The sequence below is a fragment of the Montipora capricornis genome, chromosome 3 (genome assembly GCF_036669925.1).
Source record: "Montipora capricornis isolate CH-2021 chromosome 3, ASM3666992v2, whole genome shotgun sequence".
NCBI classification, from domain to species: Eukaryota; Metazoa; Cnidaria; class Anthozoa; order Scleractinia; family Acroporidae; genus Montipora; species Montipora capricornis.
Window position 1 is genome coordinate 36,977,847 of NC_090885.1, and position 23,578 is coordinate 37,001,424.

The 23,578-nt window shown below is 39.2% G+C and overlaps 1 protein-coding gene across 6 annotated transcripts in view; it reads right to left on the bottom strand.

The window, feature by feature from the left end:
- Window positions 1-2,257: 2,257 nt before the first annotated feature.
- LOC138043022 (uncharacterized) overlaps window positions 2,258-23,578 on the bottom strand; it is a 21,921-nt gene continuing 600 nt past the window's right edge. The window contains exons 1-10 of one of the 6 annotated variants that reach the window (XM_068889125.1): window positions 20,529-20,972; window positions 10,192-11,406; window positions 9,566-9,840; window positions 9,024-9,113; window positions 8,600-8,719; window positions 8,294-8,438; window positions 7,194-7,326; window positions 6,113-6,237; window positions 3,832-3,945; window positions 2,258-3,375 (exon numbers count right to left, since the gene is read on the bottom strand). In XM_068889125.1, coding sequence (XP_068745226.1) covers window positions 3,275-3,375; window positions 3,832-3,945; window positions 6,113-6,237; window positions 7,194-7,326; window positions 8,294-8,438; window positions 8,600-8,719; window positions 9,024-9,113; window positions 9,566-9,840; window positions 10,192-11,406; window positions 20,529-20,583 — 2,373 coding nt within the window. In that variant the 5' untranslated portion in view covers window positions 20,584-20,972 and the 3' untranslated portion in view covers window positions 2,258-3,274. Of the gene's footprint in view, window positions 3,376-3,831; window positions 3,946-6,112; window positions 6,238-7,193; window positions 7,327-8,293; window positions 8,439-8,599; window positions 8,720-9,023; window positions 9,114-9,565; window positions 9,841-10,191; window positions 11,407-12,288; window positions 12,302-12,746; window positions 12,876-12,993; window positions 13,512-17,737; window positions 17,890-20,528; window positions 20,973-23,578 lie in introns of those variants that run through there. The other 5 variants (XM_068889129.1, XM_068889126.1, XM_068889127.1 and 2 more) reach the window with 5 other exon arrangements.

Genomic DNA, 23,578 nt, shown 5'->3' on the forward strand with positions numbered 1-23,578 from the left:
ACTTGTAAATTATCTTAAACATTTAAAATTATGGTCATTGCATGTATCTAAATTTGCTCATACCTTTTGGTAACTTTTCTTGTTGATCCATTGGGTAAATGGTTAATTTAAATCTCAGAGACAAATTTGCAAAGAATAGTCTGATAAGCAGCCTTGTTTTAAATTCTTCGAACGAAATAAGATTTTTCTGTGCAGAAAAGATTAAATCACCACGTACTTGCTGTGTTTTAACCTATGACAAATTAAATGAGGAAAATCTTTTGGACCTTAATTAAACTCTTTGAAACTAACAAAAGTGGATCTTTTGAACTAAAATTAATATTTAATCTAATTTGGTCTTTGTACAAATTTTATTTGTTGAAATTATTTTTAAAACCAAATTAAATACATAAGTGTTTCATTCGATCCTCCAATATCACTCAACGTCAGTGGCTTCATAGCTCAGTTGGTTAGATCTTCGCACCGGTATCGCGAGGTCACGGGTTCATACCCCGTTGAAGTCCTGAATTTTTCAGGCTTCTTTACGCAATTGCAAAACTTGCGTTCATAACTGCGAAGATCATAGCTTCACTTGATTTCATATCCGCAGTTCATATATGATCCATTTCATATATCATTGTATCGTTAAAATTAATTATGTAGTTCTCTTCAATGTAGATATCTAAGCATGGTCCATTTAAAACAAAACTCGTCTGGATTTTTTATGGTTATTATAGCCGTATAGGGAATGGAATGGACAAAAAATCTCCCCTGAGTGGAGTATATTCAATTGTAACAAAAAAATCAAAGTAATTACTTTGGCCAATCAAAAACGATGGGGACAATCTAGTAAACCAATCAAAACTCGAAGTAATTACACGTAGCCGAGTGACACATCTCGAGGGAAAATGTCCACGCGCTAGCCACAATTGGTTTTGGTTTCACTTCTGATTGCTTGAAAAAATGGCGCGAAAACTTTGAGCCAATCACTAAGTGAAACAATGCAAAACCAAAGCAATTTGCTAATTACTCTCGACATTCAATTGAAAACCGCTCCATTTCCATTCTTTCTCCTTTATTTCATGTCCTCCCCAACTTACTTGATGTTCCTAAAATTTGTTTCCTTTTATCAGTTCAGAATGTTTAAAACTTCCACTGTCATGGATTTAAACTCAAGAGAGATTTGAAAGCTTTAATCGAACATACATCAAGAAACGAAAGGATCTTTTCAAAGAAGACAGGATTCAAAACAGTGCATCTTGACTTTTGAAGATTCTTGTGATTAACACGAAATAGAGGTTTGATAACATACGAGAAGTTTTCCTCTTAAAGTGTGCTCTATAAATGTCTATTCATTTGGGGAATGGCCCTTCGGCACGTATCTGGATATTCTTGAATCCGTAACGTTTTCTTTCGGGATACGCCTTCCATCCACACGCATCGGGCAAATTCGCTGGCGAATCCGGAATTTTTTGAATACGTTCTCCAGAGAGGGCATATTTGAATCCGCTATGAATCCGGAACCGTGGGGACGCTAATCCGGAATTTGTTTTTATCCGGATGACGTAACAAGATCGAGCCCAGTTCCTTACTGTGAAATCAATTCTCAAGATGGCTGCCGAGGGCAATATTATTTCTTTACTTCTTGGACTTATTTCAAGTAGAATCACGTGTGTGCAGTTAAACATAGCTACAAACACTGTACACTTCAATTATGCTTTATTATTCTTTGAGGAGTCCCGAGTACTAGAGTGCATCCGGATACATTTCGGATACGTGTGGACGGGCAAATTCGATTTGAATACGCTGCGTGCGGATGGGAATATTTTTTTAGCGGTAGTCATACTGATATCACGCAATCATATTCATGTTTCAAGTGCCAAAGAGAAATAGACCCTATCAGTCTTGAGTCCATCATCCAAAAGTTAGACTTACTCAAATTGTCCTAGTCCCCGTCAGGTCAGAAGTGTCTATTTTTAAACCAAGTTTTGCGGGAAATTAAATGTTGTACCCAATTCAAACCCTGTCAAAATAAAAAGTTTTGTTCCAAGTATTTCCATATCATTTAAGTGTGAATGCTACACTATAAGGCAAATACAATACACAAAGAACCTTAGCAACGGGAGATGAATTGGGTACAACATTTGGTCTACTGTTTATTTTCCAGCAAAACTTTTCTGACGCTGATGGGAACAAGAGAGATACCAGATTCTTGCTCTTTGGTGATGGATTCTTGTCGGGAACCAATGTGTAGTTCATGAAAAAGAGCCACTGCGAAGTATTTGTTGGAGCTGGGACTCAATAATTTTAATAATACCTAAATCTAGGCGATTCCTTTCATAGAGATAACACAGTACACGCAAGGCATACTTCAAACATTATAAAAAAAAGGGTAAATAATGTAGAACTAAAGCGCGCGCTCTGATTGCTCAATTTGGCTACGTGTCAATGCTTATGACGAAAACACTGACGAATGGGCCGGGAAAAAATTGATTTTTCCACAAACTGCAATAATGACCCACTAGTGTATTGTCGAAAATGCTGAAATTTCTTCACAGCTTTATGAAAAAAGACATTGAAATGTCATGCTTTAACCCGTTAGCGGGTATTTTGCCCGAGCAAAGGGATTTGCGAGCCTAAGTGAAAGCTACAGTAGCTCGACGAGGTCAGTGAAAGAGAGGCATTCAAAGACGACAAAGGAATTCCCAAAATGTCACAAGATGTCTTGGTTCTGTTATAAAACAAATGGTAAACGATTCAGCGTTTACTATTACAAATCCGTGCTGTTAATGAGAGAAGAAGTAGTTATCACACCAGTTCGAAGAGGTGTTGGGACACTGTCAATATGATCACCGATAGACAGGCTCGCAATGCACCCGTCAGCTCTACTGTTGACCCGAAAACAATTAACTTCTATTTCCAGTCTATTAACATTGACGATCAGTACTCCTCGCCAAAAGTCCTTTCCATCCCGGATGGCACTCGAATTCCAACAATTGAGGTGCATACTGTATGGAGTTTCTGAGGACATTAAAGTGCACTGCTCCGGGTCCAGATGAACTTCCGCACTCAAGAAGCAAGAGGCTAGGCCACTGGGCTATGGCCTCGTGAAATTATTACTCTTCTTTTGTGCTTAGTGACCTCTCACGTGCAACTAGAACTCGATAGTACTTGCTGAACCGCTTGATATTTGCTAATTATAACTAATTTAAGTCCAGGTGTTATGAATTCTGACGTCAGATGATGAGATAATGGCTTCAAGAGAGGAGCAAGTCACTGTAAAAAACACAACTTGTCATCTTTGATTCGCAAGTGCAATGATAACCATCGTGTTAAATATGACGAACGAACTCCATTGATTGGTTCGTGCCTTGTTCGGCAGAGGTCGCGGTGAATCTGAGAAGAGAGAAAAGAGACAAAAAAAGAGGAGATCAGTACCAAGGTGACGCCGTTTGGCTTAGTCATGATAGTTCGGCAACTGCAGGCGACTCCTTATCGCTTGCATTTAGAGAGACATTTGACAGCCTCAGTCGAACTCATACAGTCTGCCCAAGGAAGAGCGAATTTCTTACGATGCATCATGACTCTTCAAAGCGTCACGTGATTTACTCAGATAAAAAGTTTCATATAATACGACAAGCCTCCTCTCAAAGGGTGTTCTACATAGTTAATATTGGGGAATGAAAGGGAGAAATGCTTTGACTACTTCGGAGGACTGTGAATTAAGGGAATATTCGATAAAAATATAAAAAATACGTTTTTTTCTATCAGTCTAATTTGCTATCACTACCTCGGTGAAAGCAAATGCGGCGTGCAGTGAAAAACCATAACCATGACTCATTCAGTTTTTACCTTTTGTCGAAGAAGAAGGGCGGCAGTCATCGGACGGTTGAAATTCCTTCAGTTGTGCTGGAGAGCTCCTTAAGATAAAATCGAAAGCTTGCGAAGGTTCACGAACTTGCTTTTCTGTAAAAACGGGAATTAGGAACGGTTTAGCATACTTACGATAAAAAATTATTACATTACATCGTTAGCATGTAATCATCGTGCTTTACACACCAGACCTGACAAAACGACAACAACAACAATCGTCGAATTTAAGGGGATGATCTCATTCAAGAGAGTAAATCGTCGCATACTTCTGCTTAGTATTACCATTCTATAGAGGGAGAACGGTGCTAGATATTCAGTGCTTAACTGCAAAGTTATGATGTGCCCAATATGGGAGAGTTGAGTCCTGTGGGTTGAACTGAATATCATAACCGAATTTTAAATTGGAGTACAATTACGACTAGGAGAACAAATTAAATGTTCAGTTTTGAGCAAACGCAGAGTGTTTAGGGGTAATAGATTTTCATGTGCGCATGTCGAAGAGGTGGCTGTGGACGCATCAACGACTATGCGTTAAGTTCGAGATCTGCACGGTATAGGCCTTTTTGTAGGATTCAAACCCGATAGACCAATTTCGATATATGAAAATTCAGCCCAAAACAAAAGGTATCATCTCGAGGCTCTGGGTAATAAATAGAAGGATTTTGCATGATTTTATTTCCCAGAGCCTCAAGATGATGCCTTTTGTTTTAGGCTGAATTTTAATATATCAAAATTGGTTTATTATACTTAAATAAATCACGAGTCCATACGGAATATTTTTTTCAGCGAATACACCACACAACATTTGAGTCCACACTCCTGGCCCCATTTGTTCATAGCTAGGCCGTAAAGTTTCAGCATGTAAAATGATTTCATGAATATGCACACTGTAGGCACATCTAAGTAAGGGTGTACAACGTTTAACGTGAAGTCATATCATATCATATATCTTTCTTTACCCTTGGATTTTAGAGTAGCTTGGTGTAGCTAATATCTCCGAGCATTTACCCTCCCAACCATTATACACCACAGAAGACAGACGACAACGCCGGGAACTACATGCCATACTCTTCGCGACAAGTGTGTGGCCTCTTTTAAGTCCCACAGAGTTTATGAACATTGAAAGGTTGTGAGACTGGGCCTACGGTTTATCGTCCTTATCTGAGAAGACTAGAGAGTCTAACCATTTGCGGATGTCATTACAAAGGCAGCACTTTCTCCTCAGTTATTTAAAGTCCGTGAGTGTTGGTCCTGCCGGAGTTGAACTCACGTCAGTGACCTATCGACTGGATACAGTTATGCAGCTTCTTAACATTTGGGGCCTGACTGGTTCGTTCATTAACTCTCTTCCTCCTAAAAGTGACACTTAAGGTGATTCCCTTGTTTTGCAGCGCGCATCTCATACTGCGCATAACATAACCGGCCATCTGACGGCAGGCAACAATGGCTGCTTTTGCTGTTCAAGAGCTTTTAAGTGCAATCATGATAATTCTTCTCGGTTAAGCAGGTGTTGTTTTGTAACTCGCCCAAGTCCTTTCGCGGAAAATGGTCATTTTGAAGTTAGGGTTATAGGGTTATTATCGTTTTGCAAAAAAAAAAGAGCACGGAAACCCCTCATTTTTGATGGTTTTATTCACTCGTAATAGGTACACGGTTTTAAGGAAAAAAAGTTTGGATGGGAGAAGTTCTGGTATTTACATATAAATGACGTGAAACTGCATTTGGAGCCCGACGCTGAGTGCAAAGTGATGACTGTAACGGTCCAATTTGATTTCATTTCTTTGCACGATTGAACAATTTGAGATCACTTTACTTAAAGATCATAGCCCGGAAAAGCAAGTAGGTTCAAGTTTTCAGTAATATTTAGTAGCTTTTACTACATAACAACAATTTTTTCCGGTTGACCTAGTTTCGAACGCTTCTCGCGTAATTCGGTGAAAAAACACTTAGAATGAAGGGCATACAGCGCGAAAACAAGCACGGTGACCACATCTTCTTATTGCATTTTTTTAATGTCCTGTGTATGAATATCAGTTGTGCCAAGTTTGAAAAATTCTGGATATTAAGTCATTTTCAAGGAAATTACCTTAACAGATTTTACTCTGTCTAACGTCAGACGATTTTAATCGTCAATAGGGAACCCTTTATAAGAGAAAGGGTGAAGCTCCGTTGGACTTATTTCCTGTATACTTGTTAGCTTGCCGGAAAAGTAGAAACCAAGCTTACAAAAGGCCATGAGTACAAGCAGAATTGTACTAACCATTTCCAATGATCCCAAATTTTACTGTCACACACCCTTGAATATTGCTTTCTTCTTTTCTGATGTAAAATATCCGCCATGTTGGCATATCCAATATTGCTGAAACAGTTCTGGCAAAGGTTTTCCTACCAAAAAACACAAACAGTAAACCTATGGTATAGACTATAACAATTTAAAGAGCCCTACGATTGAACCTTAAAAAACGCCCCACCTGGGGCAAGCGGTGGCCATTTAATAATCTCGACACTCAAAATGTCGACAGATGCTGCAATATTTGTATCCCAACTATCAAGTAGCAACGTACGTTCAACTCTTCTCTACGCCTCAGAGACGTGGAGAACCAACAAGAAGTTGGAGAGCAAACTTCGGGGCTTCGAAGGGAGATGCTTACGGAGAATATTGAAAGTCAGTTGGCAAGAAAAGGTGTGCAATGAGAAGATCTGGAGGCGCACAGGGGTGAATAACATCGTTCTGGAGCTGAAAAGAATACGGTGGACGTGGCTTGGCCATGTCCTTCGCATGAAGAAAGCCGGCACCCGCTCGAGGCGCTGTCTTGGGCGCCCCCTGGGAAGAGGCACCGCGGTAGACCACTCGGCACTTGGCGGAGGACCATCGAGGACGAGATGAAAACAGCTGGGAAGACGTGGAACGAGCTGCGGTGGCTGGCCCAGGACCGGTCTGAATGGAAGAAGTTTGTCGGTTCCTTGTGCTCCCCCAGCGGGGCTCCGAGGATTGACCTGACCTGATCAAGTAGCAAGTGTATTACGGCTTTAAGTCCCAGAGTCTCTGTATCCAATTCAGGATGCGTTCGATCATCCGGAACTGATAAGAATACGTGGAGTGATGATTTAAAACGGCATGTTTGGCGTTTTGAGGAAACAAAGATAATAAAGAAATGTTTAAAATATAGTAATTTTAGCAGGTGTTTTACCATTTTAATGTGAATCTCTGTAAAAACGAAGGATTATTAACTTCTATTGCATGTATTCCTATTTCGGAATACGGTCAATCGAACGCATCCTCAATTTCAATTGATAACTAATGCGTCATAACGCCGTCATAACGAGTTCATCATGCCTACCGTGAAAATCCAGCTCCTTGTACATATTGCAGAGACTTCTCCACATACAAAGATTTTACGGGTTTGATAGTACCGCAGGCAAGACGCGCTGAACCACCGTTTTTTGCATGAACTACGATTCCTCGTCCAACAACTGTGGAAACAAATCCAGAAATAGGAAGTTTCAAACGGAACAACGAGACAGTGACTATAGGGATATTAAGTCGTTTAAGCCATCTGTCAAGTCCCTTTGTCCTTGGAGGGTCCTAATAAAAGGCTTTTGGTTTCTGAAGTCTCCAAGCCAAATGTATTTCTTATATTTCACGGTGCTATTTATTTAGCACTTCTCTTTTCAAAAACTCTTTAAGCTATCGTGGATATGTAGTTATTTATCTTTCTTTCCCTCGCTTTGTGTTGGCTACGTCTAATTACTTCGAGTTTTAATTGGTTTACCAGATTGTCTCCGTCCTTTTTGATTGGCCAAAGTAATTACTTTGGTTTTGGTTTTACGATACTCGATTGAAACTCGCTCTATAATTAGTTATTTGGCAAGTTTGAATGAATAAATAAACGTAGAGATGAAAATGTAACATTCACTCAATTTAATATCACCAAGGGATCCCCACATGATAATGTTCGTATAGCTGTGATTAATTAATCGATCGTGGCTGTTCGGTCAAATAAAAAGCTGGTCGGGGTCAGTGTTTTTATGGCGATTCGGACCGTTGCTTTGTGATTCGAGAGCAATTAGTGGGACGAGATCGCCGAGAGTTACCAGCCTTAACTTTCTTCTCTTTATGAGGGGAAATGATAGCCAACGACATTCTAAAAATTCGAAAGCCACAAACCCGTCTAAAACGGATACAGTTTGCCCTCCGATTGCACAGAAAAGACAAGGACAACTGTACGTAGATGTTATTGAAGTTTATTTCTGCACTTACAGCTTCTTTTAGCATTTATAAGCTCAAAGTTAATTTTTCCATACAAAGTCTATAAATCGTATACCGAGCTTGGGCTGCCTGTGATTGAGCAGCTAATAAACGCTCAACTTAACCTGTCGTCAGCAGTTGTAGAAACAAAACTTCTCATTTTCGTTTCTTTTTTGCTCAAGATGATCTTACCTGACATTTCTCCGAACAATGGAAGATCAGGATCAGTGAAGAACTGCTTTCCGAAACCAACATTCAACCGAGCATGCTTCCCAGAGAGATCCCCAACTTCACAACGCATCATGTTGTTAGAAAGACAAGAGGTTTTGTAGGTTCCCTGAAAACCGAAGAAATATTGCAGACCTTTTCTTAAATCGATGGTATCAGACACTAAGCAATGCACTTTAACACATATCGCTTCTCACACGTTTCTTTTCTTCTACCGTACTTGGCCAGCTAATAATAAGAGCACAAAAAAGAAAGGCATTCAATACTTACGGACAAGTAGACGTGGTATGGGTTATAATGAGGTCCAAGACTCTTACATCTCTTTCCCATTTCAGCAAAGGTGTCATTTCCTTCAGGGTTCACATGCACATGCCATGGATGATCCACGCTCTGATAATGGAAAGAAAATCATTTCATACTTTTTTGGTTCAGCCGTTCTATTGAAGCCCTTTATTCATTTGTCTTCCAGGCTACTTTATGACTAGATTCACTATCTGTTTTTTTCACAAACGTGGAAAAGGAACTTTGATTCGTTCATTGTCTGAAGCCTTTCTGTCTATTTCAATAGTAATTTTCGTAGTAGTTAAACGGATTCATGTCATCGAACCTATAACCTGTGTTCATTGTGAAGCCTCACGTGGATAGTTGAAATATTAACTTATTTTTTTTCTCAAGGAACCATGAATATTTTTACCTTTTTGCTGGAATTGGAGGCATAGCCCAAATCAATGTAAATCGACGTCTCTTCAGATTCTATGAACTTTTCGTGGGACTTCTGCTGAATCTGAAAAAAAAAGCATCAATAATAAATCAATTCAAAGTCCGGAGAGGAAGAAGTTGGTATAATATGAGATATCTTTTGTTGTCTTAACTTTGAAAGGTCGAAACGAAACTTGACTAATGCAACATGTCAAGTAGGACGCCGTTAGACATGTGCATTTTTAACTTTGCTGAAGAAGGCAACAGTAGTAGCCGAAACGTCCAGAACAATATATTTTTAGCCAGTGTCAACTGGCTACACACCGAATATTCTTAACACCAAGTCTCATTTTCACTTCTAATATAATAAGGAGTGACTCCCCTCAGCAGCTGATTTATAATTTTTTTTTTAACCACTCTCTTCTTTTCTCGGTTAATATTATGTTGTACAGCAAAAGCTTTAAGAGCAAGTTCCAGATATTTTAAGGATTTTCAATCAAACATATCGCAAATCTGCCATGACACATAACAGCTCACCAAAAGAATGTAACCCTTCAGAGCAGGGCCCTTGAAAGTCACTTTGGTCTTCATGACAAACATCTCATGATTCAGCACGGCTGGATTGTCTGCACACACCCATCTGCCGCTTCCCATAACTTTCATTTTGTGGATAACGATTGATCGTCCATGGATGCTGTTCTTGCCAAACAAAGGCAGGTTGAAGTCAACGTGTCTCTTATTGTAATATGTGACATTGTGAAATGATCCATATTTTCCACTTAGGTCGCCGATTTCATATTCATCATTTGTCCCTAAAAAGAAATGGGTGGAAACGACGAGATAAAAGTGAGCTTTCACACACACTTCCCTTCAGATAAATTGCAAAATCCTTGGTTGATAGGAACGCATGAAATTGAAAACATTAGGCTGTCCGAATTGAATGGTGAAATTGAAGGCATGCAGATTACGTCGTAAACACGAACAACGCTTTCCTGGATTTCAAAGCACTTAACTCATTTATCCTTCAGAAAAAAATAAAAAAAATGTTTGCCTTTAAAGATACTGGTCTATCTTTTAAGAGTACACTTCAGGCGGAGTCTCCTATTCATCCTATGGAAGTTGTGACAAAGAAATATCGAAAGGAAAACAATTCTGCTTTATACCAGTTCCAGGAGAAGGACTTGATTTCACATCAACGCCAAAAGGATTCCAATGTCCACCCAGGTAGCCACCTGCACATGTTCCACTTCCGTTGAATTTCATCTCCCATGGCATAGGATAGTTGTGCACGTGGTATCCTTCAGCTTTCCTTTTTAAACCAGTCAAGCTTATCTCTGTTGTGGTAGGATCAAAAGGAGACCGTTGAGTAAACTTGAAATAACCATCGATACCGTCATGTACACTGGCCGTGAAGGTCGCTTTTACAACCATTGGTTTCACCTTCATTATACTGGCACATGCAAAAGGTCTTTTTGGATCTACTTTTGAGAACAGTACGATCTTTTTTCCGATGACATTGTTTGCTCCGCTCAGAGGCAGGTTGGTATCAGTGAAAGCAACTTTAGTTTTTGACATTTCCTTTGTAGCCATAGAAACTGTGACGTCACCGTGTTTGGAGGACAAATCACCAATGAGACAATTTTCCTGTTTTTCCTTGCTGCAGTTTTGTCCATTGATACTGTTAGGATTGAAAATCTCTCCAGGAATTTGGCACGAAACTGTACCTTGGTTAATCTGCCATGTAAATTGACTTGATAATAATGCACTGTTGACATAGAAGAGATTGACAAATAGACTGGTGTCTGTGTCTGAGCTCGTGACGACTTGTCTAAAATAAACATAGCCTGCTACCGGATATTTGAAGACTGCTTTAGCCGTCACCATAACCTCCTTTGGAGTTATCAATGCACATGCCTTGGGCATGTCGCCGCTGTACAGTACCAGTGTTTTAGCCATGATACTGTTCGGACCAGTGATCGGAATCATCATGCTCTGGTGTGTAAAATTCCCCTTTGAGTTGTTGGCATTCAGTTTCCCAAGCATCCCCGCTAAGTCCCCAACAGCACAGTCCTGGAATCTCGAGTTACTAGATAAAGTGCAGGAGGTACTGTAGTTTGAAGATTTCGCAGCCATTGTAGGATCATATAATGCTCCAACTTCCCCTTCGTGACAACTCATAGCCGCGTTTCCATTATAAACCATGGGTAGTTGTCGTATGCTCCATGCCAGAGTCTCGTTGACTCCTTCCAAGTCGACCATGATGTTTGTAGGACCATCGTTGTGTCCTTGGAAGAATTTGACACCACCCTTTATTCCACTCATGCTGAAAAGGGCTTGTAGTTGATGATTTGTTGCCAATGAACATTGCATCAAACAACCTAGATGACAAACCAAAACACAAACGAAAAAAAAAGCAGATTACGAGTATATAAAACCATTAAAAAGAGGGGGTAACCGTGCTCGTTCAGGAGAAAGTAGCCATTCCTTGACAGATTAAGCTTGATGTCAGTGATAATCCGCCATTATATTAATGTGCGCGAGCTGATGCACGCCAATGACGCAAAAACTTATGCGCAGTAGGGTTGCGCAATGCAAAACCAGGGAGTCACCTTAAATGTTGTTCAAATGGTTTTTCAATTCCAAAGGACTTAAATAAAACCGCACTCCTTTTACTTATATATATATATATATATTAGTCCTTATTGCCCCCAATGGGGCATAGGGCCGCACTCCTTTTACTTGAACAACTATATTTCCTCCGGATCCTCAGCAAAGTTTCTAGAACAAAATCGTGAAATCGAATTATGTAAATACAATTTCGTTACATCTCAAAACAAAGTTATCGTGACTATATACAATCGTTGATACACCAAATTGGCGGGCAATACTAATGAGACATACATGAAAACGATCTCACAATACAGCCACACATGTACAATATCCCTTGTAAGTGATTTTTTGACGTTTCGGAGAAGTCATGGCCCCATTATCATTAGCAAGGATGACATGTAGGGCCTACTTTGTATTGAAACTTTTAACACCGTAGACATACTATATTTGAAGGTTATTACATGCTGAAACGATAGGAAAACTTACTGATAAATGCAAAATGTTTACTCTATTAGAAAATAAAGACCACATTTTCAAGCATTACATTATTACACGGATTTAGGTAAAATTCTGAAAGATGGGAGTTTTTAAGCAAGCAAAAATATCATAGAATTATGTGGAGAAAATAATCCAGATTTCCGAAAGTTCACCTGTAAACACATTTTCGCCTGTCTTCACTTACTGTTTTATCTTTGGTTCAGTGACCCATTAACTGCGCATTCCTCTGATGTGTGCTTTTAATATCATCGGCCCGCAAAAAAAACGATCCGAGGAGGGCATAATTATGGTTTGGAAATCATAAATGGCGTCAGTTTTCAGGAAGAGTATACAGAAGAAGAAAATAATATTTATCCGGATTCTTTGTTTGTAATGGCTACGATTTATACTTGCAATTTCATTTTTCCGTTTCGCCTATCACAAGAAAAATAAAAAAAGGATTGTTCTTAATTGACGTTTAATATGCAGGAGTGATCAGTTTGACCTATTTATCAGTTTCGAAAATTCTGTCATAACTTGCTTCAACGTGCGTGAGCCGGAACATGTCCGAGTAAAAAGCGTTGATGGAAAATTCTTTCATTTAAGCTACGCTTAGAATAATAAACATTACCTGATTCACGGAAAACCGCTAAAAGTGTTTAGAACATTCAGGTAACAAAACTGTCACGTAACGATGCATCGATAAAGAGCAATTCAATCAGAAAATGATTTGATTTGACTTCCCCGTTTCTTTCACCTCTTCAAGTTTATGACCGAGCAAAAGTTATTAGGCTCTTAGCACTATGCAGCAATGATAGTACAAGAGTTTCCCGTAATGGAGAAACAACGATAGTTTGCAACAGTTTAAAGAACATCACGTGATGAAATGAAAACAGTTAGACACAGCGTCCTAAGGAAAACTCGACAAAACATGGTGAACAGCCGGTGGATCTCCAACTACAACTTATTTTTTTGCTTGATGGACAAAAGGGTTGCAGAGTTTATATGCCATTTATTGTATGGAAAGTAATGATGTCACAAAGCAAAGCTTTTCTATTACGCTTAGACGAAACTGAGAACAAAGTGACCGCAAATATCTTCCTGGCTAATTTTATGACCTCTTTAACCCTGCATGCCTGGGGCCAATATCACGGATTCCTCGCTCATTCAACTGAAGTCGGGAAAAAAAAAAACATGCTGATAGCACTTTTCAATATCGAGCGTCTTTTCCTTGTCCTTTTCTTTTTCCAGCATCATCCTTACGACGATATATTCACGGATTCCGAATTTCACTGTCTGTTAAGGGCGCTCTATAGTGCAGTGGTGATCAAGGTCCTGCTTCAACGACTCCTATACTCTTAGGCATCATATCAATTAAAACTTCAGAATCTTAACAGTTTTTTCCCTGCGGTTTATTACAAGCCAACAAACCGCCGCGAAAAAAAAGAAGGGAAGCTGACAGTTCCCCATTTGAACATTGTATGTATAGTTTGCGTAATCTATTTGTTACGTGGAATGCCGAAGGCATCCACGTCTTAAAACCGGGCTGGAATCTTTTTTTTGTTGGTAGTCACAAATGTGCATACCCCACGGATATTGAATTTATCTCCCATCGGGTGGACTGATTTATATTCCCTACGGTATTTCCAAACTTCCCTGCCCCGAGGAGAACTCCTATACTTCCCAAGCCATCACGATTTTTCTCTGCTAGCGCGTTAGACCACTCGGCCACCGTGACACACTTCTACCAGAATGGTGAAAGCAAACATTTATAATAGAATCTTTCCGCCCGCCATGATTGTTTCAGTATTAAACTATTCGATAAAGTGGATAAATGCTTTTTCTTTGAGAAAGGCAAGTTTTAAAGGTAAGGAGAATTTTCTACGTTATTTCTAGATCTTGCTTCGTACTTGTGTGTTCCACTGTGAACATTATTATTTTGCATACAACGAATACTTCATTAGAAGCATTTTGCATAGAACGAATACGTACTCCAATATTTCTTGGGAACCAGTTTGTTCGCCGTTTTGACGTAGAAAGAAAATAAGAAAATAGCTTTGAACGGCCAAACAAGATAAAAAATGAAATCAAGTTTATAAAAAACGAATTAGCTATCGCCGTCACGGGGACTTCGCAGCCGTCCCCCATCCAAGTACTAACCTCATTCGGAGGAGCTTAACTTCAGCTGACACTTGGACTAGCATCAACGATTGTGATCTTTATGTTAAATTCGCACCTAGATCTTGTCGAACTTTATAACACTTGAAAGAAAAAAAAACGCACTAACAAAAACCAGGTGTTATGCCGTGATTTTGTCACAGATGTATCCTTTGTTTCGTGAGTTGTAAGTAAACACGCAAGGTATAACTTGATCACAGGCGGCCGCTAAAATCGATGTCACTTCCGATTTTGCGATTTTACTTGTATGACCAAAAGTACGATAGAAAAATTGAACTCTGATGGAACGTAACAAATATCTCCCGAAATGTTTTTCGCTGATGGCAAATTGATTTATTGTCGATCGACACTTCCTAAAAGTTCCTTCTGCTCTTCTTAAAAACTACATATTAATATTTATTTACTTTTTCGTCAATATTTGTTTTGCATAAAGCAGGCTAGCAAAATCTGTACCTTGCTTTGTTCGCATTTTTAAGCGTTAAAATAGAATTTTTGGGCGAATGTTCCTGACAGCAAAAGTCGCATATTTTAACGTCCCCCATCCAGATACTAACCCCGCTGGAAAGGGGAAAAAAACTTTATTAACATTGGTCTTGGAAAGGTGTCAGAAGCTCAGAGTACACGCTTAAGCTTGTGGTGAAAAAGAAGTTGTAAATGATCAACATATCGACTTTGAAGCCAAATGTTTCTCGATTTCCTGTTATTTTCTTCAATCGTTCTGGGCTTAGTATTTTACTGAACCACATGTCTTCTTAGAGGGTATATAGCAAAGATGTCTACCATGGCACCGTAATGATTTACGATACCAAACAGTGTCGTGTACTATTAGAGCTACATATTGTGCAAGGACTTGAATCTCCTGGAAAAAACAAAACGCCGCTCAGTTGACATTTATGGAAAAAAACACTGTCAAGTTACTGCACTACCACACGCAATGCGTTCTTACTTTAAAAAATATCCCGTATCTCCTCAATTCTACCCCCCCCCCCCCCCCCACCTCCAGACTAAAAATCCCGTATCCCCACAATTTTTTTACCTAATTATCTCGTATCCTGATCGCTTCTCGGGCTTTTGGCTAAGATTAGTTTCTTGGCCAAGGACTACGGTCAAGTACTATTGTACAACGTACGGTACTTTTTCAGTGCCGTAAGGGGCAGGCACAGAACAGTTTCGGCTGTTTGTCTGTTCTCTCGAAAACGATGACAAGGGTTTTTTGGGTTTTTTGTTCAGCTCGAGTGTAGAATCAGGACGAACTGTTGTAGTTTCTGATAACTATTTACTACTTGTAGCTTTTGTTGAATTTTGAATCGATGATAGAGAGAGTTTTGGCGATCTCAATCCGGACTGGACTACTGGATTTAAGGATTTTTCTTAACGAGATTTCAAGTTATTGTGGAGTTACTGAAATCAAGATTATGGAATTGTAAAATTTGAACTTTGGACTGGACTATACAACACGCAATTACGGAATTTTTGAGCATTGAGAGAAATAGAGCACGGATGTTGTCTTCTTGTCTTCGTCACGGCAAATTTATACAGTTTGCAAGGAACTAAACCAGGATTACAGAACCAGACGTCGATTACAGGGCCCGGTTGTTCGAAAGCCAATTACCTTAATCCAGGATGAGTGTAAACTTTTGTTTCATGTTTTCAACTTTTTGGTCACAGTTTCCTTTGCTTATTTTTGTTTTTCAAGATTGACTTCTTCTAATGTAAAGTTTTTCTGAATATCAGCCTTGAACAGCATTTGGGAGTAGAGGATAAAACTCGTTTTAAAACCCAGTTTCTGAACAACTGGCCCAGGATGATAAGTTGTTGAACTGTGATTTGTAATAAGTTTTTCGGATGATTTAAGGCTGATCCTGTAATTTTTGGATGAAAGGAGTTAACGAAGCAAGTAAAACTGTAGGATTTGAATTAAGTCTCCTTCCAAAAAATAAATAAATAAAAGATCCCGTATCCTGATAACCTGCTAATAGGGCTTCGTTGTTTGCATTTGCAAATTTAGTAACATTAGTAATGAGTTTTTACAACAAAAAACTTTAAGTTATATTACAGATGTATCTTTCTAGTAATCTTTCGCCATTTTCCGAAGTCTACCTGTACTTGAAGTTCACTGTAACTGGACAATTTGTGTTAACTGTTTGCGCATTCCACGGATACGCCCTTGTAGGCGTCTTGTTTGGCTATAAACACGAACTTTCTGTTCACCCACGTAACTGTTTATCAAGGCGTAAGCGATATGATGAAGGCACACGACTATGGCTCACCCGTCGTGAAAGAGATATTCAGGTGTACTCAATTCCACATCAAGATCTTTCTGTAATAAATAATAATAAATTATTATCGTCATTCTGAAGTTTTGGTGGGAAGGCTCAACGTTTCTCGATGGTAAGACGTTTTTTTCTGAGTAAGGAGAACTCAGTAAGGCGTAATGTGAGTATTCCAGTAGACTCTTCAATTTAATGCTATTCCGTTTCAAAACATCACGTATGCCAAATTATTCAACCTCATTTATTTATTACTGATTCAGGGCCACGAAGCCGTTTTGTTGATCCTTCAGTGACCTTAACTTTTTGACAAGGAAAGTTCTTACGGATTTCGAAGGTTAAAATAAGCGCAAAGACGGAACTACTGAAGTGACCATTCCTTAGAGTTCAAAGTTACTGTTCCTCCGTCTATTTTCACTGGCGAAGGTTAGACAAAAGACGAATTTCGAGCCAACCTGTATGTGTAGAATTGAGTTAAGTTAAATTCCTTCCTCGTTCGAGAAGTGACGTGTTTTTTATGGTGCACTAAGGACTGTTCTCAATTCTCAATTCCTTTCATCAAGTAAGTTTCTACCCTAAGAAAGACACGCTTTTAAATTCATCGTCATGTATTACGTGGGGGCGATCGTAGACGGCCGCTCGATCTGCAAAACTAATTCTAAACGTTTCCCTGCTGTTAAACGTTGTAAAGGTTGGCAACCTCAAGGACTTAAAGACAAACGCTCGACTGAGTAGTGCGTATCACGTATAAGTCAAAGTGGCCTCACATTTTTCAACAATCTCCCGCAACCTCGAATCAGTAGCCTTCCGTCATCGTTAAAATTGCAAATGTATTAACGACTTTTTCCTGGGCCCTTCAATTTGAGGTTTTCCGCATTACTTTACAGTGTAATAAAGATACTAACTTCCTAAAAATATAAACTTCGTCAACTAAAGGGCTCGTGCAGAGGTCCGGGTATTAGCAAGCCAGAGTTCGTATAAGTTTGTGCTCGTAACAGGCACGGTTGCTGCTTTTTTAGTCATACTGAAAATTCCCCGCATTGAAATGCCTGCTGTTTTTTTGCTGAGGAAAGGTTGAAGAAACTTCCCTGATGACGCGAAAACTGTCAAACACTTTTTAAACGAAAACTGATACTACCATGATACACGATAAACCGTTAGCAAAAATGGATACCTTTCGAAGTTCCTACTTGTGATTCAAACTCAGTTGCCCGTTTCTTTTCTTTCTGTCAGAGTACTATTATCAGCCGTCATGTAAGGCCCCTGACAGAAATTCGTGTGTAAGAACAAGTTAATCATTGTCAGGCGACTTTCTTCGGCTCACGCGATGATACATGTCCACTTTTTCAGGATTTACGGTTGGATTCCGTTCAACCTATGCCCTCTGCACGCTAGTGTTTCTGGTTTCATCATTTTTTTAAATTCAAATGTTAAAAATTATACATTAAACTATGGTTAAGCCTCATGAGACCAGTCGCCTTAATACATTGTTCTCACTAAAGAAAAGTCCACTGTTTACTTCTTTCTTTGCCAGTGGTTTCTTCATAGAGTGTTGACATTGAAGTTTGGAGCTCGATTTATTACACTTCAGTATGACAGCGATCAGGTGGCAGTTCCTACACATCTTTTACGCAGTTCCTACACATCTTTTACGTATTACAGCGCAAGCAAAGCTGATATCAGTCGTTTAGTGAAGTGTGCAGTCTATCATGTTTGTTGCTGGCACTCGACAGACAAACCAGGAAATTGTACATGACACGACAAAACGTTCCATCTATTTGTTTAATGGACCTATTCATTCCCTGTTTTTCTTCAGAATTTATGTTGGCTCCTACTGAAAAATCCCATAACTTATTCACTGACTTTCACAAAAATCACGTTTAAAACATTTTTTTGCGCGAACGCACTATATGTTATGGCCATTGTCAAATAATGGGACCCTCGCTACTTCAAGTCCTGGGAAACAGAACAGACATCCCATTTTAACCGCAGTGGGGCCCGCTTTCAATTACCAATCATTTCCCTTCAACACCGCATGAAAATTATGCGTGATCGCCATTCCTGGTTTCGTTTCTCAAAGAGAATAATCTGTTTGCGGAATTACAGTGTCCCATTACACTGAAAATTGTGCACAGTCATTGTACGTAAATCTGCGTAAATACCCAGTACTGCTACTTATTAAGGTATGCTGTATGAGAGTTAAATGTCATGCATTTTTAACGATTTGCGTGAGGTAGGAATTCGAAAATGAATGTTTTTCCGCATGTTTCAGTCCGAATGTCTATGCAAATGGCGACATATCAATATCTGAACTAAAACAGCTCAATATCCCGCCATTTAGACAGAGTAAGACGGACGGAAGGCAGTCGAGTGAAACGTAGATGTTCACAAGGTTTTAGAAAACTCACAGTAAAGAATCGTTCGGTTGTGGGTTTTCTCTGAGTCTTCATCTCTGTGGGCCACGCATATTTTTACAAGAAGTGGATTCCTGCACCACTTTAGAGGGAGTTTCGCCGCAATTAAGTATCGAAGCCTTTTAAACTGGACTGGCATATCATGCAATCCCAGCTCAATTGACTTTTCATGAGAAATGCAACCATGGAACCTATTAACCGAAAGCGGTAAATCTCTAAAAATTCTTGAGTCGTTAGGCAAACTAATAAGGTAAGGGTTGAATGGATCTCGATGTTCTTACGATTTGTCCAAAATTGTCTGAAAACAATTCTGCATTTCGTGTCAAGGGCCCGCGGTTTGGAATTCATGTGATTCTTGTCGTACATGTTTTAGGGCCGGAAATGTTAGCGATACTGATACACTTTACTTGAAACATTGCACTGATTTGTAACTGTATGCGAAGTGTTGAAAACAAGTCAACCCAAAGAGCTTTCGTTTAGCCAACGTCAGCTGATTTCTGCTTAATCTGCTTAATCAAGCCACACCGTGAACAAGACACAAATCATTTGTCACAAACTTGATATTAACATCACGAGGCAACGTTAGCGTGTTAGTATTCCCTCCCTTTTGCTGTGCAAAGATAATATCCCACATGCATCTCTAGACTTTTGTATGTTTGTGATCTTAACGATGACGTACTTCTCAGTTATGTAAAAAATAATTAAATCTCGACAGGAAGTTAGAACGTTTTATTTTCCTGGGACTTTTCAAAGCACAAGTCTTGTTCCTTTTTCCAAGCATTTTTTGATAACCGCAGTTCAACTTCCTTTAATTTTTTCCTCCAAATTCAGTACTGGCAATAATGTTTTCCTTCAGCGTATGCTACTGCATTTTCAAAATGTAACGGCCACATCTGGCTGTCACAGAATTGCGTAGAATTATGCGATTTAAACTTGACTGAACATTTTCAAGATCGATGACAGGAAAGAACTATACATTATGCACGCTTTGATTCGAACGGAAAATGGCGCTGAAAATAAAGGAGCATGGCACAACGAAACACTTAAGTTCAAAAGCGTGCATCTTGTTTTCTCCAATGGATTTCTGTAAGCTCTGCGAACTTAAGATTAAGCCACTCATTTTACAGAAATTCCTGGTGCGTTTCGACCAAAAGAAGACAGATAAGTTATGTTTAGAAACGGGATTGTATCACACAACGTTAACACTGACGTTAAGTTTGGTTTTTTTCAGAACTGAACCAAACGTTTACAACTTCTCAGAGCTTATGCCTTCTCTGAACAGTAAGAAATAACTTAACTTAAACCTCAATTTCAATTGTTCTAGGAGCGAGCAGGTCACCATTTATCAGTCCATGACCTTTTTTCAAGTCTTCTATTTCCGTCGATGAATATAGAACTAATCTGAAAAACATCTAGCAAAAATAATATTTTTTTGCAAGATACACAAAACTGAACTCTTGAAACCGATAGTGGTTTTCGTAATGTATGGTGTGGAGCTATTTTTGCTTACGCCGCTATTGCTGGTGCTGAACCGTTCAGTGTTATACTGACCTGATAAAAGGAAAACCATAAAACCAAATGACTTCAGAAAAATATCGAGCGACATGGTGAAAAATGAACCGGTTTCAGCTTCCTGTTTCCAGACAAGTTTATCTTTCCGTTTCTCGAGCAACTGTTTTTATTTCAGGTCGACGGTGGGAAGAATTTTGCATAAACATCAGAGTTATCATAGCGTTAAATGACGCATTTTGTGTCAGTTTTGAAAGGGGATGACTGACCATTGAAAATAAGAAGGCATGTTCTTCCTGCATCACGAACAAGGCCAATGCCAACTTCTGCTCGTTGGGAAGTATTTTTTGTTGCACGTAAAGGCATATTTTTTACAACTTTTTTCGTTTGATTATTGTTCATGCTTGATGTAATCATTGGTTAATAAATTACGGAACAAGCGTTACCTTCCGTGTATCCAAACACTTGATATGCAATAAAATAGGGATCGAAGCTCTTCAGTGTGTTTTTGAGTACTTTAGATTTTATGCTAAGTGCTGTGTAAACGATTAGGTCGTAGATGTCTGTATTGAGTAAACTGATAGATTCGCAAAGGATTTTGAGGCAATTTGAGTCCGCAGCCAATATCATAACGTCATAAAGAGACTGAAGAGGCACTCCACCAGTGGACTCCGACTGAAGCCTTATAAAGTACGCCTCCGCTGAGTCCATTTATTTATTTAGTGCTAAATTTTCTTCTTTGCCTGCGCATTGACGCAAAGAGCGTCCCACATACGGCGAAGACTACACTTCTCAAACGCATTAGACAAAGACACGCTTTGGCTCTTTGTCTTATCCAATAATTCGTCTTAGTGCTACGCGCGATAAATACAGTAAAACTGTGACAGGCAAAAGCAAAAGTTGGTCTTCCGCTGCCCATGCAATGTACAAGAACATAATTCTGAACAGACGAACAAATTAGTACCGAAGTTTTATCTCAGTAAATACTCTCAGTTTTTCCTTAGTTCAAAGAAGATAAAAATCATAGCTTTCCATTCCGACATTCGAGCAAAAATCGTACACAACGTAAAGACTGGCGTTTCAGAAGGGTGTGGAAAAGTCACAGTATGGTGGATTGATCTTTGTGTGACCCTGCGATGATAAAAAATGGTGGAAGCGATTGAAGAGTTTGAGCAGTTAAATTTGTGTGTTTAGTACAGAAATTGCCGCCTTTGAAGAACAAAACGAAAAAGCGGTGGTTAACCACATGGAGCCACGTTTACGCTATTTAAACAAACTCTTCACTGTTCTTTACTGTACTGAACTCTTGACGCACATTTTTTCTTTTAAATTATTTTCAACGTAAATTTGAAAATGGTGATATGGAGACATCAAACCGTTGCTCAGGCTTCCTTGTAGGCGATGACTTCCTTGTCGTGAAAGAATAAATAGTTTTATCTCTCACATTGATATTTCTTCCACATTGAATTAATGCTGTCGAGCATCGTATCTTTCTTCTGGTTATTTTAGGTATTATTTCACCTCTCTCGCGCCCCGTGTAAGATGTATTCCTCGTATGAGTAGGTGAGTCAAGGGCACCCAACGAGCAAATTAAGCCATTGGCAAACTTGATTGTATGAGAACCATTTCTAGGCTCCTTGTAATGTATAAAGACTGTGTAGGGAATGATATCTTCATTTTAGAGATTGATAGCTGAACGTTACCTTCGGAGAACTTCCAGGTGACCTTTTTAAGTGCCAAAAATTGCAAAAATATCCCTTTCGAAAACGTAAGGGTCTACTATTCCCCGGTTGCGGATCAGGTAGGTGAAAATGGTATCGGGAAAAAACCTTGTCAGACCTTCTTGTTTCGTCAATTCGACCATTGACTGTGCGACTTCGTTTCGTTAATTACTCAATAAGTTGTGGATTTCAGCATTCTACTGACCTCCCAAGCAGTTTTTCGTAACGCGTGGCTTTGTGGCATAACCTCGAATACCATTGCGTGCGTTTTTCATGATTTCAAGATATTGTTCATTCAATACTTTTAACAATCAAATTTCCCTAAGGGAAAAAAATTTGCATACAAATGACGAAATTCAAACAGCAAGAATCAAAATTTATTTTAAAACCAGACATTTTCAAGAATTTGCAAAATGTGGATTCTCTGCAAGGGGAATTTAACGTCAAGGGAAGTACAGGACATAATATAATACAAACAATCTTCTGTTTGTATGGGGGTTGAAAAGTTCAAGTGATATTCACGTGCAGAGGCGTGTCTTCCGTCTATTTTAATGGGCTCAGTTTAGACTTAGAGAACATCCGCTTTTTTACCCCAATGGTCTATGCTTAAAGATTATCTCCTACGATCTCGATTTAAGTTTCCATAGTCAATGGACCAACATTTTTATTTACCAACAGATCGCATAGCGAGAAACGTCAGAGAAAGGGCTTTAACGTCATGAAAGGAATTCCCGTTTTGGTTCTTAAAGATCAAATGCCTTTGTCAGGCATTATCACAATAGAATAATACCTCAAACAGTCAACGGTCAAAGATATGGCTTTTTGCAGCTAAAACACTGAGTTATTTTGGTCGCTACGTTAGATTAACAAAAACGGTTGAAGTTTCAAACTTTAAGGGTAATTAGTGCCACCTCAACTTAAATCATCGAAAATAGCACCTGGGCTGACTTTTTCGAGTTTTAACTTTAAATCGTGCCACAAATACGTAGGCGTGGTTTCCGTACGTATAAAAGGCACTCGGAGTATTGACTCAGGCAGCGTTTACACGAATCCGGTTTCATTTATAACCGCATTGTTTTCCATGCGGTTACACCTTCCGTTTACACGACACCGATCGAGACTGTCGCCGAAACCGTGTCGATTTGAAACCTTTGCCAAAAGTGGAGAGTTTTCAAAACGATGCGGTTTCATCTGTCGTGTAAATAGCGAAACCGCTTCCATTTGAATACGGTTACTATTTTGGCGCAAAATTTGCATTGTTGAATTCAAAATACTGAATTTAGCACGTAGTGGAGCGCTCGCTTAGACCATCATGACCTGGATTTTCTGGCGAAAACCGCGCCGTGTAAACACTTTCAAACCGCATCGATT